The sequence below is a fragment of the Drosophila miranda genome (genome assembly GCF_003369915.1).
Source record: "Drosophila miranda strain MSH22 chromosome Y unlocalized genomic scaffold, D.miranda_PacBio2.1 Contig_Y1_pilon, whole genome shotgun sequence".
NCBI classification, from domain to species: domain Eukaryota; kingdom Metazoa; phylum Arthropoda; class Insecta; order Diptera; family Drosophilidae; genus Drosophila; species Drosophila miranda.
Window position 1 is genome coordinate 1,779,759 of NW_022881603.1, and position 17,440 is coordinate 1,797,198.

Genomic DNA, 17,440 nt, shown 5'->3' on the forward strand with positions numbered 1-17,440 from the left:
CGGCGCCTCATCCAGGGACTTGCCATCGGTTGTCGTCGTGACAGAAGCCTCGTCCATCTATCGGTACGACGAAGGACGGAGGAATAGTGTTACTCGAGCCAAGACCCGCGATTTATTCACAGACACGGACAGAGACAGACGGCACGCAAAGGTTAATTCAATTACTGCCACACTCTCAGAGGCATGTATCTGTATCTGTGGCTGTGGCAAGGGTACAGCAGCTACTTTGTATCTTTTGCCATAGTTCTCTCTCATTGACCCGCGGGGTTAACGAGTAATAGAATCTACCGTTTATTATTGGACATTCCAACGCCAATTTGGAGCGATTCGATTCCCTTTCAGAGGCCCGTACAGAAATCTGTGTGGCGCCATTCGCCCCCTGCCCCCTCTCCTTGTCGTGGGATGGATGATCACCTTTTAATTGATTTTCAACACTTTTTGATCCTATAGATACTGTATCTATGCACTGATTTCTGCAGAAGATCCGTTACTGCTCACTCGGACCGCCCAAGCGCGACTGCTGGAACACCGTCCGCGGAGCCACCCATTTATGTTGATTCCCCGATGTGGATGCTGGACAGAGTACTCGGGCTTGGGCATGAGTACTCGGGAGTGTATCGTATCAATCGCTCGCTTGGGGGTTCACAATTCTAATTGATCTCCGCTTTCCGCTCTTGGGGTAGGTTCCGCCGAAAGAGGCGCTTCAATTTACAATGAGAGCAAAAGAGACATTCTGTAGAGGGTTTTTCTTTTCTTTGCTTTTCTTTTCTTTATTCTTTTTCTATCATTTGGAGGGTGGAAGGTGCAACAATCTAAAACGGAGGCAGACTCTTGAGCCTCCTGCTGGTGCGCAGCACGAATGGTGCCGGCTGATTTGTACCGGCATTTCCTCCAGCGGGAACGACTTCGGGAGCAGCTACGGGAGCGACTGCGGGAGCGACTCCGACCGACTCGCCTTCATCGTCCGAGCCCCCGAGCATTACGCTGTCCAAAGTAGTGCGGGACGCCCGCAGTGTCATCATGTGCCGGGTGCTGCGTTCGCCCAAGGTGTTGCGCACCTTCAGGCAGCTCTCCTGCGACAGGGTTCTTTTTTTTCGCCCGTACCCAGGGCGAGGACGCGGCGCTGGCACTCGCCGAATGCCACGGCATGGCTGCTGGTGGGCCCGTCGTCCTCATTGCCGGGCCGTTCAAAAATCGTCTCGAGACCGGTGGGCCTCGACTTTGCGATGGTCTGCGATGGCGCCTGAGAACCGGTGGTCGGCGTCAGGCTGGGCTTCTTGGCCAGGCGGCTGGGACTAAGACTGGGATTGGCGGCGCTCTAGCTCTTGCTCTTGCAGGCTCGCGGCGGCATTCGGCGCCGAACCATTGTCGCGGTTGCCACAGATCCTGTATCCCCCGGTATACTCCCGGCTGAAAAAAGAAGGCTGAAGGGAAAAAGAAAAAGAGAGGGACAAAATATTCGGCACTTTGACGGAGGGACTAAACCTCAGACACGTCTCGACTCCACAACGTTCACGACACGACTTTCCATTTGCAAGTGTGTGTGTGTGCGTGGTGTGAGTCAAGAAAGTGAAGTGGGGCCACGCTCAAAAGTATGCTGTCTCTTCTTTGTAATTCTCCCTAACTAAAAATTTGATTTGCAATCCCCTGTGAGTTCGTCAACTTGATGTTTTGTTGGCTGTAATGCGGTATGTGGTCTTCAGTCCCCTCTACTACCCTTGCCGCCTGCTGAGGGCAGACGACTAGGAATGTAGCATGTACATGTGGGCGGGCAGTTTATAGGGGGCGTAGTTGTTTTATGCGAAGACTAGCATTTTTGGCTCAATTTAGGCCGTAGTGGTGGTGTGGCGGCAACTGATGCTGATTTGAAAGTCGATTTGAAACCGATAATCAATTGTCAGCAGAGCATCGGCCGGCATAGCAAAACACAATGCTTGTAAAGACATTGCGTTGCATACCGGCCGACCCCGTCGTCCCCCCTGGTCGTCGAAATTGGCGTGGTCCGAAGTCGTCAGAAGTAGGTGCAATTAGCACCTCGTCGTCGTTGTGGCTGTGGCTGCCCTCTTGGAGAACCAGTGGCACTGGTCCGGCCACCAGCTGGGATCCAGGAGTAGACGGCACACATATTACTGTGGCGACACGGGTCCGGCCGCCAAAGTGAAATGGATGTGAGTGTGTGTGTGCGTCGGCAATTCTGGCCCTAATGTAGAGCGAGTGGCACTGGTCCGGCCACCAACTAAGGACGATGGCGGACACGACACACATAACTCGAACGGCACAGGTCCAGCCGCCCAAGTGTAATGGGTGTTTGTGTGTGTGTGTCTGTTTTTGGCTATTCTAGCAATCACCAACGCACTGCATTCGATTTGAATTTGTCAGGCCGTATGATTTTGCAAGTGTGTATGGCAGCATTTTTATTCGTTTATGTTTTATTTAATGGCTTTGATGGCGGCAGCGTCCGTTGTTCATTTTTGTTGTGGCATGCGAGTGATATGTATACCTGCCCCGTATGATAAAGATTTTCGCCGTAATGTTTAGCCCGATAGTGTCCCGTGAGTGCTATCCGGCGATTGCCTAAGCGCTCTCGGCGATACGCGTCGGTACCCCCGACCCCGTAGTAATTCTTAGTTCGACAGCGTCCCGTAAGTGCTATCCGGCGATTGCCTAGGCATTCTCGGCGATGCCTGTCGATATCCCGACCCCCGTAGTAATTCTTAGTTCGGCGGCGTCCCGTAAGTGCTATCCGGCGATTGCCTAGGCATTCTCGGCGATACTTGTCGGTATTTCCGCATAGCAAAGTTCCCCTTTCCGCGTCGTAGTAAATCTTAGGCCGACAGGGTCCCGTAAGTACCGTCCGGCGATAGCCTAGGTACTCTCGGCGATACTTGTCGGTATTCCCGCATAGCATAGTCCCCCTTTCCGCTTCGTAGTAACTCTCAGGCCGGCGGGGTCCCGTAAGTACTGTCCGGCGATAGCCTAGGTACTCTCGGCGACACCTGTCGGTATTATCGCATAGTAAAGACCTCCGTATTGATTCTGAGTTCGGTGGGGCCCTGAAGGCGCTATTCGGCGATAACCGGAGTGTTCTCGGTGAAACCAGCTGCCCCGTCCCACGCTACGATCGCCCCCGTCCGCGGGACTGCGGCCCCGTCCCCATCGTCGGTCCGAAATACGGAGTCCCGGCAAATTATAAATATTGCTGTAATTTCGACCCTGGAGTAGACTGAGATATGTACCCCAGCCCAGGATCGCTTCCTTACAAAAGTTAAGGTAACACTAGACTTAACATTAACATGTGCCCCGAGCATTACGCTGTCCAAAGTAGTGCGGGACGCCCGCAGTGTCATCATGTGCCGGGTGCTGCGTTCGCCCAAGGTGTTGCGCACCTTCAGGCAGCTCTCCTGCGACAGGGTTCTTTTTTTTCGCCCGTACCCAGGGCGAGGACGCGGCGCTGGCACTCGCCGAATGCCACGGCATGGCTGCTGGTGGGCCCGTCGTCCTCATTGCCGGGCCGTTCAAAAATCGTCTCGAGACCGGTGGGCCTCGACTTTGCGATGGTCTGCGATGGCGCCTGAGAACCGGTGGTCGGCGTCAGGCTGGGCTTCTTGGCCAGGCGGCTGGGACTAAGACTGGGATTGGCGGCGCTCTAGCTCTTGCTCTTGCAGGCTCGCGGCGGCATTCGGCGCCGAACCATTGTCGCGGTTGCCACAGATCCTGTATCCCCCGGTATACTCCCGGCTGAAAAAAGAAGGCTGAAGGGAAAAAGAAAAAGAGAGGGACAAAATATTCGGCACTTTGACGGAGGGACTAAACCTCAGACACGTCTCGACTCCACAACGTTCACGACACGACTTTCCATTTGCAAGTGTGTGTGTGTGCGTGGTGTGAGTCAAGAAAGTGAAGTGGGGCCACGCTCAAAAGTATGCTGTCTCTTCTTTGTAATTCTCCCTAACTAAAAATTTGATTTGCAATCCCCTGTGAGTTCGTCAACTTGATGTTTTGTTGGCTGTAATGCGGTATGTGGTCTTCAGTCCCCTCTACTACCCTTGCCGCCTGCTGAGGGCAGACGACTAGGAATGTAGCATGTACATGTGGGCGGGCAGTTTATAGGGGCGTAGTTGTTTTATGCGAAGACTAGCATTTTTGGCTCAATTTAGGCCGTAGTGGTGGTGTGGCGGCAACTGATGCTGATTTGAAAGTCGATTTGAAACCGATAATCAATTGTCAGCAGAGCATCGGCCGGCATAGCAAAACACAATGCTTGTAAAGACATTGCGTTGCATACCGGCCGACCCCGTCGTCCCCCCTGGTCGTCGAAATTGGCGTGGTCCGAAGTCGTCAGAAGTAGGTGCAATTAGCACCTCGTCGTCGTTGTGGCTGTGGCTGCCCTCTTGGAGAACCAGTGGCACTGGTCCGGCCACCAGCTGGGATCCAGGAGGAGACGGCACACATATTACTGTGGCGACACGGGTCCGGCCGCCAAAGTGAAATGGATGTGAGTGTGTGTGTGCGTCGGCAATTGTGGCCCTAATGTAGAGCGAGTGGCACTGGTCCGGCCACCAACTAAGGACGATGGCGGACACGACACACATAACTCGAACGGCACAGGTCCAGCCGCCCAAGTGTAATGGGTGTTTGTGTGTGTGTGTCTGTTTTTGGCTATTCTAGCAATCACCAACGCACTGCATTCGATTTGAATTTGTCAGGCCGTATGATTTTGCAAGTGTGTATGGCAGCATTTTTATTCGTTTATGTTTTATTTAATGGCTTTGATGGCGGCAGCGTCCGTTGTTCATTTTTGTTGTGGCATGCGAGTGATATGTATACCTGCCCCGGATGATAAAGATTTTCGCCGTAATGTTTAGCCCGATAGTGTCCCGTGAGTGCTATCCGGCGATTGCCTAAGCGCTCTCGGCGATACGCGTCGGTACCCCCGACCCCCGTAGTAATTCTTAGTTCGACAGCGTCCCGTAAGTGCTATCCGGCGATTGCCTAGGCATTCTCGGCGATGCCTGTCGATATCCCCGACCCCCGTAGTAATTCTTAGTTCGGCGGCGTCCCGTAAGTGCTATCCGGCGATTGCCTAGGCATTCTCGGCGATACTTGTCGGTATTTCCGCATAGCAAAGTTCCCCTTTCCGCGTCGTAGTAAATCTTAGGCCGACAGGGTCCCGTAAGTACCGTCCGGCGATAGCCTAGGTACTCTCGGCGATACTTGTCGGTATTCCCGCATAGCATAGTCCCCCTTTCCGCTTCGTAGTAACTCTCAGGCCGGCGGGGTCCCGTAAGTACTGTCCGGCGATAGCCTAGGTACTCTCGGCGACACCTGTCGGTATTATCGCATAGTAAAGACCTCCGTATTGATTCTGAGTTCGGTGGGGCCCTGAAGGCGCTATTCGGCGATAACCGGAGTGTTCTCGGTGAAACCAGCTGCCCCGTCCCACGCTACGATCGCCCCCGTCCGCGGGACTGCGGCCCCGTCCCCCATCGTCGGTCCGAAATACGGAGTCCCGGCAAATTATAAATATTGCTGTAATTTCGACCCTGGAGTAGACTGAGATATGTACCCCAGCCCAGGATCGCTTCCTTACAAAAGTTAAGGTAACACTAGACTTAACATTAACATGTGTTTTCTTTTACAATGGATTGCGTCTTTTCAGTCCGTTCCCGTCCTCGGAGCGGGCTTCATATAAGTGGCGGCGCAAGGCTGATCCTCATATCAGCATCAGCATAGGCCCTGAAGTTGGATGGGTCCGTACCGCCGCAACTTTGGCATTTAGCTGGGTGCGGTGGACAAAACCACCGCACTTTACACAGACGAAGCCGCGTTGACAGAAGTTGTTAAACCGCCGCAACTTTGGCATTTAGCTGGGTGCGGTGAGCGAAACCACCGCACTTTACACAGACGAAGCCGCGTTGACGGAAGTTGTTAAACCGCCGCAATTTTCGCATTTAGCTGGGTGCGGTGGACGAAACCACCGCACTTTACACAGGCGAAGCCGCGTTTACAGTAGTTGTGTGTGGTTTAAGAAATCTTTGTGTTTTATGATTCTCTTTGTGGTTTGTGATTTGAATATATGTTTAGTGGCGCACAGAATTTTAATTTACATTGGCGAGAAAGAGGAAATAAAGCTTGTCGGTAGTGGTTGGGAAGGGGAATTTGAATGTGTGTGGGGCGAGTTGGGAAAATGGCTGCTTGGCTTGGCGTCGGCATTTTAATGTATTCCTTATTGGCGTTAATTAAGAATTTTTAACAGTTTAGTTGGGCGGCAAACAAGTTAAGGGGCTCGTTAGTCGCCCGACGTGTCACACCGCTTCATCTGCCTCGTCGATCATCTGTAACTGTATCTGTATCTGTACAAAGGAGCCTAGAATTTCTTAGATCTGTGTTCTTCTACCATCCTCTTCATGGATTGGTTCCACATAAATCCTAAAGATGCACAAATTTTATAGCTTGAACAAAAAAAAAAAAAAAACACATACAATAATAAAGCTATAATCCAGTGGATGGGTCGGAATAGGTGTCCTGTTCCTCCGCTCAGACATAGACCTCTCCTGTCTTGGCCTCGGGACTGTGTTTGGCGAGGGTTGAGGTAGCACTCGTGGCCGTTGCCGTTGCCGTGGCGCTGCTCTGGGGCAGGGCGATCGTGCCACCGGATGAAGAGTTGTCCACTGTATCCACTGTGGGGGCTCCTGCCGAACGCACCGAGGAGCGCACTGTGGGGTCCTGCAGGTTGAAGCTCAGACTGAAGCTGTTGTTCCGCGAAATGTTGCCGTTGCCGCTTCCGTTCAGGGGCTTCACGGACAGGAGGGCCGTGGTGGTGATGCCGCCGCCGCCGCCCGCACCCGGCCCCACGGTCATGCCGTTGCTGGAGCCACTGTTGCTGTAGCCGTCCTGCTCCTGGGCCAGGTCCACTATGGACAGGGACGAGGGGAAGCGCTGAATGGAGAGCGAGACGGGGATCGTGGTGATGATGTCATTGGGCTCGTAGCCACTGGCCGTTGTCGTGATGGTCGGCAGCGATGGGAAGGATGCTCAGGGTCCCCGTGGGAATGGTGTACCCGCCGCCGCTGCTGTTGGCCATCGTGAAGGGAAACGACAGCGTGGTGATGTTCGTGGCAGCGGAGAGGGCTACGGAATCGAGAATCGAAGGGAGAGAGATTGTGGTTGGAGTATCTGAATCTGCATCTGCGGGAGTATCTGTGCCCGGTACTCACTGCTGTGAACTCGCTGTAAATGATGACCACTGCGGGCAGGGTCAACGCCTTGACGCAGCACATGAGGAACCCAAAGAAGAGCCACGCGATCTCCCCGCAGGTGGAGAAGCGTAAGAGCTGCAGGAAGCCGATCGGCTGTGTGGGCTCCAGTCCTGCGGCCAACGGCGCATCATCCAGGGACTTGCCATCGGTTGTCGTCGTGCCAGAAGCCTCGTCCATCTATCGGTACGACGAAGGACGGAGGAATAGTGTTACTCGAGCCAAGACCCGCGATTTATTCACAGACACGGACAGAGACAGACGGCACGCAAAGGTTAATTCAATTACTGCCACACTCTCAGAGGCATGTATCTGTATCTGTGGCTGTGGCAAGGGTACAGCAGCTACTTTGTATCTTTTGCCATAGTTCTCTCTCATTGCCCCGCGGGGTTAACGAGTAATAGAATCTACCGTTTATTATTGGACATTCCAACGCCAATTTGGAGCGATTCGATTCGATTCCCTTTCAGAGGCCCGTACGGAAATCTGTGTGGCGCCATTCGCCCCCTGCCCCCTCTCCTTGTCGTGGGATGGATGATCACCTTTTAATTGATTTTCAACACTTTTTGATCCTATAGATACTGTATCTATGCACTGATTTCTGCAGAAGATCCGTTACTGCTCACTCGGACCGCCCAAGCGCGACTGCTGGAACACCGTCCGCGGAGCCACCCATTTATGTTGATTCCCCGATGTGGATGCTGGACAGAGTACTCGGGCTTGGGCATGAGTACTCGTGAGTGTATCGTATCAATCGCTCGCTTTGGGGTTCACAATTCTAATTGATCTCCGCTTTCCGCTCTTGGGGTAGGTTCCGCCGAAAGAGGCGCTTCAATTTACAATGAGAGCAAAAGAGACATTCTGTAGAGGGTTTTTCTTTTCTTTGCTTTTCTTTTCTTTATTCTTTTTCTATCATTTGGAGGGTGGAAGGTGCAACAATCTAAAACGGAGGCAGACTCTTGAGCCTCCTGCTGGTGCGCAGCACGAATGGTGCCGGCTGATTTGTACCGGCATTTCCTCCAGCGGGAACGACTTCGGGAGCAGCTACGGGAGCGACTGCGGGAGCGACTCCGACCGACTCGCCTTCATCGTCCGAGCCCCCGAGCATTACGCTGTCCAAAGTAGTGCGGGACGCCCGCAGTGTCATCATGTGCCGGGAGCTGCGTTCGCCCAAGGTGTTGCGCACCTTCAGGCAGCTCTTCTGCGACAGGGTTCTTTTTTTTCGCCCGTACCCAGGGCGAGGACGCGGCGCTGGCACTCGCCGAATGCCACGGCATGGCTGCTGGTGGGCCCGTCGTCCTCATTGCCGGGCCGTTCAAAAATCGTCTCGAGACCGGTGGGCCTCGACTTTGCGATGGTCTGCGATGGCGCCTGAGAACCGGTGGTCGGCGTCAGGCTGGGCTTCTTGGCCAGGCGGCTGGGACTAAGACTGGGATTGGCGGCGCTCTGGCTCTTGCTCTTGCAGGCGCGCGGCGGCATTTGGCGCCGAACCATAGTCGCGGTTGCCACAGATCCTGTATCCCCCGGTATACTCCCGGCTGAAATGAGACGAAATGAGAAATGAGTTACGACTGTCCGATGGCCGCAGAACCGAGTACTTCCTTTACCTTTAGCTTTGCCTTCAAGTTTTTTCTTTGCAGGCATTTCTCGTATCTTTTTCCGGCTTTTCCGTCTCCTGGGTAAACCTTTCGACTTCTCAAACGAGCAACGAGCAACGAGCCTCTTTGGGTTGAGGGCTCTCAGTGCTCCACAGGGGAGGGGCTGAGAGGCTGGGGTGTGAGCCGCCAGCAACCAAGCGCGTTGCTTTATTAATATTTGTGGGCAGTATATGTTTTAATTTAATTTATGTACATTTTTGTGTTTGTTTTACAATTCAACTTTAAACGACACTCAAACACACACTAGTACATTTGATGGCACATTAATTTACAAACATATAATCTGCAGCAACGAAACACTTGTAACCTCGACTAGGCCCGCAGCCAGCAGGGGGGGGAAGGAAAAAAGAAAAAGAGAGGGAAAAAATATTCGGCACTTTGACGGAGGGACTAAACCTCAGACACGTCTCGACTCCACAACGTTCACGACACGACTTTCCATTTGCAAGTGTGTGTGTGTGCGTGGTGTGAGTCAAGAAAGTGAAGTGGGGCCACGCTCAAAAGTATGCTGTCTCTTCTTTGTAATTCTCCCTAACTTAAAATTTGATTTGCAATCCCCTGTGAGTTCGTCAACTTGATGTTTTGTTGGCTGTAATGCGGTATGTGGTCTTCAGTCCCCTCTACTACCCTTGCCGCCTGCTGAGGGCAGACGACTAGGAATGTAGCATGTACATGTGGGCGGGCAGTTTATAGGGGGCGTAGTTGTTTTATGCGAAGACTAGCATTTTTGGCTCAATTTAGGCCGTAGTGGTGGTGTGGCGGCAACTGATGCTGATTTGAAAGTCGATTTGAAACCGATAATCAATTGTCAGCACCGTTGCCGCCGAAGATTTATCACAGATTGTAATAATTTTGTAGTGGGGTGTCGGAGAACCGCACTAATTACGAAAATAACAATGGGGGGGGGAGGGGGGAAGAAGGGGTTAAAGAAATGAGATCGAAAATTCAGAAAGTGCAGTGTTGCAACACGTAGTCAATTGAGGAATAGATAAAGAGAAAAGGTAAACAATGCAGGTGTTCTGCGTGAAAAATAAGAGGAAATATACTAAATAAAAAGAGACAAGCACTTGCAGAAATAACAATACAGATAAGTAGTAGACTGGAGTGAAGACGACGGAAAAACAGGTAATAAAAGAGATACTACACTGGAACAAAGACGAGACAAAACAGGTACAATTGATTTACGTTTACAATATAACAATAAACATAACAATTTAAAATAATTTCTATATCTTTTTCTATAATTACAGGGAAGACAAGAAACAGCAGAGCATCGGCCGGCATAGCAAAACACAATGCTTGTAAAGACATTGCGTTGCATACCGGCCGACCCCGTCGTCCCCCCTGGTCGTCGAAATTGGCGTGGTCCGAAGTCGTCAGAAGTAGGTGCAATTAGCACCTCGTCGTCGTTGTGGCTGTGGCTGCCCTCTTGGAGAACCAGTGGCACTGGTCCGGCCACCAGCTGGGAGCCAGGAGTAGACGGCACACATATTACTGTGGCGACACGGGTCCGGCCGCCAAAGTGAAATGGATGTGAGTGTGTGTGTGCGTCGGCAATTCTGGCCCTAATGTAGAGCGAGTGGCACTGGTCCGGCCACCAACTAAGGACGATGGCGGACACGACACACATAACTCGAACGGCACAGGTCCGGCCGCCCAAGTGTAATGGGTGTTGTGTGTGTGTGTCTGTTTTTGGCTATTCTAGCAATCACCAACGCACTGCATTCGATTTGAATTTGTCAGGCCGTATGATTTTGCAAGTGTGTATGGCAGCATTTTTATTCGTTTATGTTTTATTTAATGGCTTTGATGGCGGCAGCGTCCGTTGTTCATTTTTGTTGTGGCATGCGAGTGATATGTATACCTGCCCCGTATGATAAAGATTTTCGCCGTAATGTTTAGCCCGATAGTGTCCCGTGAGTGCTATCCGGCGATTGCCTAAGCGCTCTCGGCGATACGCGTCGGTACCCCCGACCCCCGTAGTAATTCTTAGTTCGACAGCGTCCCGTAAGTGCTATCCGGCGATTGCCTAGGCATTCTCGGCGATGCCTGTCGATATCCCCGACCCCCGTAGTAATTCTTAGTTCGGCGGCGTCCCGTAAGTGCTATCCGGCGATTGCCTAGGCATTCTCGGCGATACTTGTCGGTATTTCCGCATAGCAAAGTTCCCCTTTCCGCGTCGTAGTAATTCTTAGGCCGCCAGGGTCCCGTAAGTACCGTCCGGCGATAGCCTAGGTACTCTCGGCGATACTTGTCGGTATTCCCGCATAGCATAGTCCCCCTTTCCGCTTCGTAGTAACTCTCAGGCCGGCGGGGTCCCGTAAGTACTGTCCGGCGATAGCCTAGGTACTCTCGGCGACACCTGTCGGTATTATCGCATAGTAAAGACCTCCGTATTGATTCTGAGTTCGGTGGGGCCCTGAAGGCGCTATTCGGCGATAGCCGGAGTGTTCTCGGTGAAACCAGCTGCCCCGTCCTACGCTACGATCGCCCCCGTCCGCGGGACTGCGGCCCCGTCCCCCATCGTCGGTCCGAAATACGGAGTCCCGGCAAATTATAAATATTGCTGTAATTTCGACCCTGGAGTAGACTGAGATATGTACCCCAGCCCAGGATCGCTTCCTTACAAAAGTTAAGGTAACACTAGACTTAACATTAACATGTGTTTTCTTTTACAATGGATTGCGTCTTTTCAGTCCGTTCCCGTCCTCGGAGCGGGCTTCATATAAGTGGCGGCGCAAGGCTGATCCTCATATCAGCATCAGCATAGGCCCTGTAGTTGGCTGGGTGCGTACCGCCGCAACTTTGGCATTTAGCTGGGTGCGGTGGACGAAACCACCGCACTTTACACAGACGAAGCCGCGTTGACAGAAGTTGTTAAACCGCCGCAACTTTGGCATTTAGCTGGGTGCGGTGGACGAAACCACCGCACTTTACACAGACGAAGCCGCGTTGACAGAAGTTGTTAAGCCGCCGCAACTTTGGCATTTAGCTGGGTGCGGTGAGCGAAACCACCGCACTTTACACAGACGAAGCCGCGTTGACAGAAGTTGTTAAACCGCCGCAACTTTGGCATTTAGCTGGGTGCGGTGGACGAAACCACCGCACTTTACACAGGCGAAGCCGCGTTGACAGTAGTTGTGTGTGGTTTAAGAAATCTTTGTGTTTTATGATTCTCTTTGTGGTTTGTGATTTGAATATATGTTTAGTGGCGCACAGAATTTTAATTTACATTGGCGAGAAAGAGGAAATAAAGCTTGTCGGTAGTGGTTGGGAAGGGGAATGTGAATGTGTGTGGGGCGAGTTGGGAAAATGGCTGCTTGGCTTGGCGTCGGCATTTTAATGTATTCCTTATTGGCGTTAATTAAGAATTTTTAACAGTTTAGTTGGGCGGCAAACAAGTTAAGGGGCTCGTTAGTCGCCCGACGTGTCACACCGCTTCATCTGCCTGGTCGATCATCTGTAACTGTATCTGTATCTGTACAAAGGAGCCTAGAATTTCTTAGATCTGTGTTCTTCTACCATCCTCTACATGGATTGGTTTCACATTAATCCTAAAGATGCACAAATTTTATAGCTTGAAAAAAAAAAAAAAAAAACACATACAATAATCGCATATCACATATTATGTTTTTTGTGGAGAGGGGGAGGGGGAGGGCTCCAAAGTATTTACACGGTCCAATGTTTGCACGGGTAATATAATGGAGATTCTCTTGGTAAAGATTTTATTCGTAATTTATTCGCCCAACTATCGAGAAAGCCTCGCGTGTGCCGTACGATACGATCCATTACGATACGATATCGTCTGTGGGCTATATATGTATGTATATTGATGTGTGCATATGTATGTACAATCCGAAGAGAGGATTACTCTTGTTTTGTTCTCTTTCCTAGATGATAATATCGTATCAGTGGTTCTGGAAGGGGGTGCTTAAACCTACGACGAAAGCTATAATCCAGTGGATGGGTCGGAATAGGTGTCCTGTTCCTCCGCTCAGACATAGACCTCTCCTGTCTTGGCCTCGGGACTGTGTTTGGCGAGGGTTGAGGTAGCACTCGTGGCCGTTGCCGTTGCCGTGGCGCCGCTCTGGGGCAGGGCGATCGTGCCACCGGATGAAGAGTTGTCCACTGTATCCACTGTGGGGGCTCCTGCCGAACGCACCGAGGAGCGCACTGTGGGATCCTGCAGGTTGAAGCTCAGACTGAAGCTGTTGTGCCGCGAAATGTTGCCGTTGCCGCTGCCGTTCAGGGGCTTCACGGACAGGAGGGCCGTGGTGGTGATGCCGCCGCCCGCACCCGGCCCCACGGTCATGCCGTTGCTGGAGCCACTGTTGCTGTAGCCGTCCTGCTCCTGGGCCAGGTCCACTATGGACAGGGACGAGGGGAAGCGCTGAATGGAGAGCGAGACGGGGATCGTGGTGATGACGTCATTGGGCTCGTAGCCACTGGCCGTTGTCGTGATGGTCGGCAGCTGGGCGTTCGCCGCGATGAGAAGGATGCTCAGGGTCCCCGTGGGAATGGTGTACCCGCCGCCGCTGCTGTTGGCCATCGTGAAGGGAAACGACAGCGTGGTGATGTTCGTGGCAGCGGAGAGGGCTACGGAATCGAGAATCGAAGGGAGAGAGATTGTGGTTGGAGTAGCTGAATCTGCATCTGCGGGAGTATCTGTGCCCGGTACTCACTGCTGTGAACTCGCTGTAAATGATGACCACTGCGGGCAGGGTCAACGCCTTGACGCAGCACATGAGGAACCCAAAGAAGAGCCACGCGATCTCCCCGCAGGTGGAGAAGCGGAAGAGCTGCAGGAAGCCGATCGGCTGTGTGGGCTCCAGTCCTGCGGCCACCGGCGCCTCATCCAGGGACTTGCCATCGGTTGTCGTCGTGCCAGAAGCCTCGTCCATCTATCGGTACGACGAAGGACGGAGGAATAGTGTTACTCGAGCCAAGTCCCGCGATTTATTCACAGACACGGACAGAGACAGACGGCACGCAAAGGTTAATTCAATTACTGCCACACTCTCAGAGGCATGTATCTGTATCTGTGGCTGTGGCAAGGGTACAGCAGCTACTTTGTATCTTTTGCCATAGTTCTCTCTCATTGACCCGCGGGGTTAACGAGTAATAGAATCTACCGTTTATTATTGGACATTCCAACGCCAATTTGGAGCGATTCGATTCCCTTTCAGAGGCCCGTACAGAAATCTGTGTGGCGCCATTCGCCCCCTGCCCCCTCTCCTTGTCGTGGGATGGATGATCACCTTTTAATTGATTTTCAACACTTTGATCCTTCAGATACTGTATCTATGCACTTTTTTATTTGCAAAAAAAAGCAAAATTTGTCTGGAACTGTCTGAAAAATAAGAGAACTTTCGTAACCTGTCGCGAGGGACTGTCACTATCATTAAGCGATGAAGTCTGTACGCTTGATGCACGCCCTGTGCAGGCGTGTCCAGCACACATTCCTGGCCAGACGCAGAGATGTGGAACAGCGACGGCACTACGCCGAGAAATGCGACTCGGTGATCAAAGGCGTTGTGGTGGGCGTGTACGCCAAGGAGGGCGACCGCCAGCCCAAGATGACACCATCCGGCGAGAAGTTTGACGATCGCGTCCAGGGTAAGATCACTGATCTCATACGCGAGACGGGCCTGAGTGGCCAACTGGGAAAAGGCCGTGTCTTCATGAACGTGGATGCGGAGTTCCGTGCGGTGGCCGTGGTCGGCGTGGGACAGGAGGGGGCCGGCTTCAACGACCTGGAGATGATCGACGAGGGAATGGAGAACGCTCGCGTCGCTGCCGGCGTGGGGGCTCGTTCCCTTCAACTGCAGGGCTGCACAGATGTCTTCGTGGAGTCGATGGAGTATGCGGAGCAGGCGGCCGAAGGGAGCGCCTTGGCCGTCTGGCGCTACAACACCAACAAGCGCCGTCGGGACCGCACACTCATTCCCAAACTGGAGCTGTACGACTCTCCCGACTCGGATGCCTGGATGCGGGGCCTGTTCAAGGCCGAATCGCAGAACCTGGCCCGTCGCCTGGCCGATACGCCGGCCAATCAGCTGACGCCCACAATCTTCGCCCAGTCAACGGTGGATGCCCTGTGCCCCTGCGGGGTATCCGTGGAGGTACGCAGCATGGACTGGATCGAGTCCAAGAGCTTGAACAGCTTCTTGATGGTGGCCAAGGGCAGCTGCGAGCCGCCGATCATCTTGGAAATCGCCTACTGCGGCACCGCACCCGAGGACAAGCCCATCCTCCTGCTGGGCAAGGGCATCACATTCAACAGCGGGGGCCTCTGCCTCCGTCCCAAGGACTGCTTGTCCATGTACCGCGGCTGCATGTCCGGTGCAGCCGCCTGCGTGGGCGTCATCCGAGCCGCCGCCGCCCTATCGCTGCCCCTAAACATAACGGCACTGCTGCCGCTGTGCGAGAACATGCCCTCCGGAATGGCTGCCAAGCTTGGCGACGTGGTGTCCCTCCTCAATGGCAAAACTCTCGGCTTCGTGGACGTCAGCAAGGCTGGTGTGATGGCCATGGCCGATCCCTTGCTCTACGCCCAGACGATCTACAAGCCGCGCATGGTCGTGGACATTGCTACAGTGGGCTACGCCGTCTGCCCAGCGCTGGGCGGAGCAGCAGCCGGGATTTTCAGCAATTCGAACTTCGTCTACAAGCAGTTCGAGAAGGCCGGTGCCCTTACGGGGGATCGCGTTTGGCGTCTGCCCCTGTGGCGCTACTTCAAGGAGCTGATCATGCCGAACGACACCTTTGACATCAGCAACCGCGGACGTGGCCCCGCCTCCAGCTGCATCGCTGCCGCCGTTCTGCACGAGCTGGTGCCGTGCGTCGACTGGGCCCACCTGGACATCCGCAACGTGGGCATGCTGACGCGCTACAATCCGCTCCCATATTTGCTGAAGGACCGCATGACTGGCCGTCCCACTCGCACCATCGTTCAGTTTCTGTTTCAGATGGCTTGCCCCGACGGCAAGTAATCTGATTATGTTCGTTACACAATTCCTTTGTTAATGTTCCGCGTTCCACCCATAAGCTTCCATGCTGATTGAAGGATGAAAAGAACCACATAAAATATGCAAAAAGGTCGCCATTTTATTGTTGAGATTCATTATAAATCGAGAATATACATGACATATAGGGCAAATCTGGCCTAGGTGAGGTCTTTACAAATCGGGCTCGTTAAAAACCTCGAAAAACATTTTTGCAATACAAATGGTGGAGAAATTTCCCGCTTATTTTACTTTTCCTCTCTTCTGTTCATCATTTCACTTCAACGCTCAAGCATCTATAATTATGCTCATTATTGCGTTGCTATTGCTTACAGAGGCTTTACATAGAGCTCTCCCATGCACAGCCAAAAACCGCAACTGCACACACATGCGCACGCATACAGCGATGCGTTCGGTTTTCGCATTGGGAGCGACGCATCGCGTGATCTTCTAATTCTCTTTCGCTCGCTTTCTTTTCGTTGAGTGGAGTTGCTTGGAAATTCCAGTTGCTGTACCGTTGCCTCTTAGCCGCGCCTTCCACTAACTTAAACCACTAATTTAAATTTAATTAAATTTAATTTAAAGAATTACATATATTTACATTAATATGTCAACGTGTCCCGTTTTTTTTTGGTGATCTGTTGTTATTCGACCAAAAATTGCTGCCTTCTCGTTTCATTTGTTGTACCGCTGTAGCTGAGCGTCTTTGGTGCTAAGTGCGTCTTGCGGGAAAAATTAGTGGATTATTCGCGCACAAAAAGAACCGAAAATGTTTGTTTTTCTTTGCTGAACGATTATAGGCGATGAACTAAAAAGATATAAAACAAAATACTAAAATACTAAAAATACTAAAGGCAAACAGGACTATAAAAATAACGAAAAATACCGAAAAAGTCAACTTCGGCTTATCTTAAAAGGTTTTCAGTTCAAAGCTAATGAAAATATATGCCTGTTGTTTTCTTTCAATTTAGAGAATAATATCGGGAGAAACGTTTATAAAAATGGGTTTAATTATTTATTCTCGTATATTGTTTTTTGACAGTGTATGCCTCGCCCTGACTCCCTTTATAATTGTGATTTTTATACCCGATACTCAAAATGAGTATTGGTACTCAAAATGAGTATATTAGATTTGTGGTAAAAGTGGATGTGTGTAACGTCCAGAAGGAATCGTTTCCGACCCCATAAAGTATAGATATTCTTGATCAGCATCAATAGCCGAGTCGATTGAGCCATGTCTGTCTGTCCGTCTGTCCGTCCGTCCGTCTGTCCGTCTGTCCGTCCGTCCGTCTGTCCGTCCCCGTCCCCGCCTAGTGCTCAAAGACTATAAGAGCGAGAGCAACGATGTTTTGGATCCAGACTTCTGTGATAAGTCACTGCTACAAGAAAATTTCAAAACTTTGCGAAAATCTGTGGCATCCACAATCCACATCCACAGCCATGCGGCTGCTCGGGGAGAAGCCCCCCCAGGCGGCGGCCGAGGCCAAGCAGAAGCCCGCCGAGAAGGCTGCCTCCAATATCA

General features: G+C 52.0%; 4 protein-coding genes and 1 long non-coding RNA gene across 6 annotated transcripts; 1 reads left to right on the forward strand and 4 right to left on the reverse strand.

The window, feature by feature from the left end:
- Positions 1-6,189: 6,189 nt before the first annotated feature.
- On the reverse strand, positions 6,190-13,765 carry LOC117189914. The gene is made up of 4 exons (XM_033394988.1): positions 13,597-13,765; positions 13,211-13,510; positions 6,483-6,845; positions 6,190-6,429 (listed from the first exon to the last, which is right to left on the reverse strand). The coding sequence occupies exons 2-3, from the start codon at positions 13,461-13,463 to the stop codon at positions 6,538-6,540; spliced, it is 561 nt and encodes a 186-aa protein (XP_033250879.1). The 5' UTR covers positions 13,464-13,510; positions 13,597-13,765; the 3' UTR covers positions 6,190-6,429; positions 6,483-6,537.
- LOC117189908 (multidrug resistance protein homolog 65-like) lies at positions 6,859-8,152 on the reverse strand. Of its 2 annotated transcripts, none has more exons than XM_033394979.1 (2): positions 7,799-8,152; positions 6,859-7,436 (listed from the first exon to the last, which is right to left on the reverse strand). In XM_033394979.1, the coding sequence occupies exon 2, from the start codon at positions 7,434-7,436 to the stop codon at positions 6,915-6,917; it is 522 nt and encodes a 173-aa protein (XP_033250870.1). In that variant the 5' UTR covers positions 7,799-8,152; the 3' UTR covers positions 6,859-6,914. The 2 variants fall into 2 exon arrangements, with proteins under 2 accessions (XP_033250870.1, XP_033250871.1); XM_033394980.1 differs by lacking the exon at positions 7,799-8,152 and having other exon boundaries at positions 6,859-7,131; positions 7,218-7,601.
- LOC117189910 lies at positions 8,177-8,930 on the reverse strand. Its single transcript, XM_033394983.1, has 2 exons — positions 8,864-8,930; positions 8,177-8,794 (listed from the first exon to the last, which is right to left on the reverse strand). Exons 1-2 carry the CDS (start codon positions 8,898-8,900, stop codon positions 8,445-8,447), a joined length of 387 nt encoding a protein of 128 aa, XP_033250874.1. The 5' UTR covers positions 8,901-8,930; the 3' UTR covers positions 8,177-8,444.
- A 457-nt stretch (positions 13,766-14,222) lies between the features above and the next one.
- Positions 14,223-15,954, forward strand: LOC117189892 (cytosol aminopeptidase-like). Its single transcript, XM_033394969.1, has one exon. The coding sequence runs from the start codon at positions 14,323-14,325 to the stop codon at positions 15,904-15,906; it is 1,584 nt and encodes a 527-aa protein (XP_033250860.1). The 5' UTR covers positions 14,223-14,322; the 3' UTR covers positions 15,907-15,954.
- A 47-nt stretch (positions 15,955-16,001) lies between these two features.
- LOC117189916 lies at positions 16,002-17,007 on the reverse strand. The gene is made up of 3 exons (XR_004473591.1): positions 16,805-17,007; positions 16,520-16,749; positions 16,002-16,471 (listed from the first exon to the last, which is right to left on the reverse strand). It is a non-coding gene; the product is annotated as an uncharacterized LOC117189916 (long non-coding RNA).
- Positions 17,008-17,440: the final 433 nt, after the last annotated feature.

What these genes read in the sequence shown, in the direction of transcription:
- LOC117189908 (XM_033394979.1), bottom strand. Translation starts at nt 7,436, where the DNA reads ATGGACGAGGCTTCTGGCACGACGACAACCGATGGCAAGTCCCTGGAT.
- LOC117189910 (XM_033394983.1), bottom strand. Translation starts at nt 8,900, where the DNA reads ATGCCTGCAAAGAAAAAACTTGAAGGCAAAGCTAAAG. An exon ending in ACTTGAAGGCAAAGCTAAAG is followed by an intron (nt 8,795 to 8,863) that starts GTAAAGGAAGTA and finishes GTCTCATTTCAG; the next exon opens with CCGGGAGTATACCGGGGGAT.
- LOC117189914 (XM_033394988.1), bottom strand. Translation starts at nt 13,463, where the DNA reads ATGGCCAACAGCAGCGGCGGCGGGTACACCATTCCCACGGGGACCCTG. An exon ending in CGGCATGACCGTGGGGCCGG is followed by an intron (nt 6,846 to 13,210) that starts GTGCGGGCGGCG and finishes CCGTGGGGCCGG; the next exon opens with GTGCGGGCGGCGGCGGCGGC.
- LOC117189892 (XM_033394969.1), top strand. Translation starts at nt 14,323, where the DNA reads ATGAAGTCTGTACGCTTGATGCACGCCCTGTGCAGGCGTGTCCAGCAC.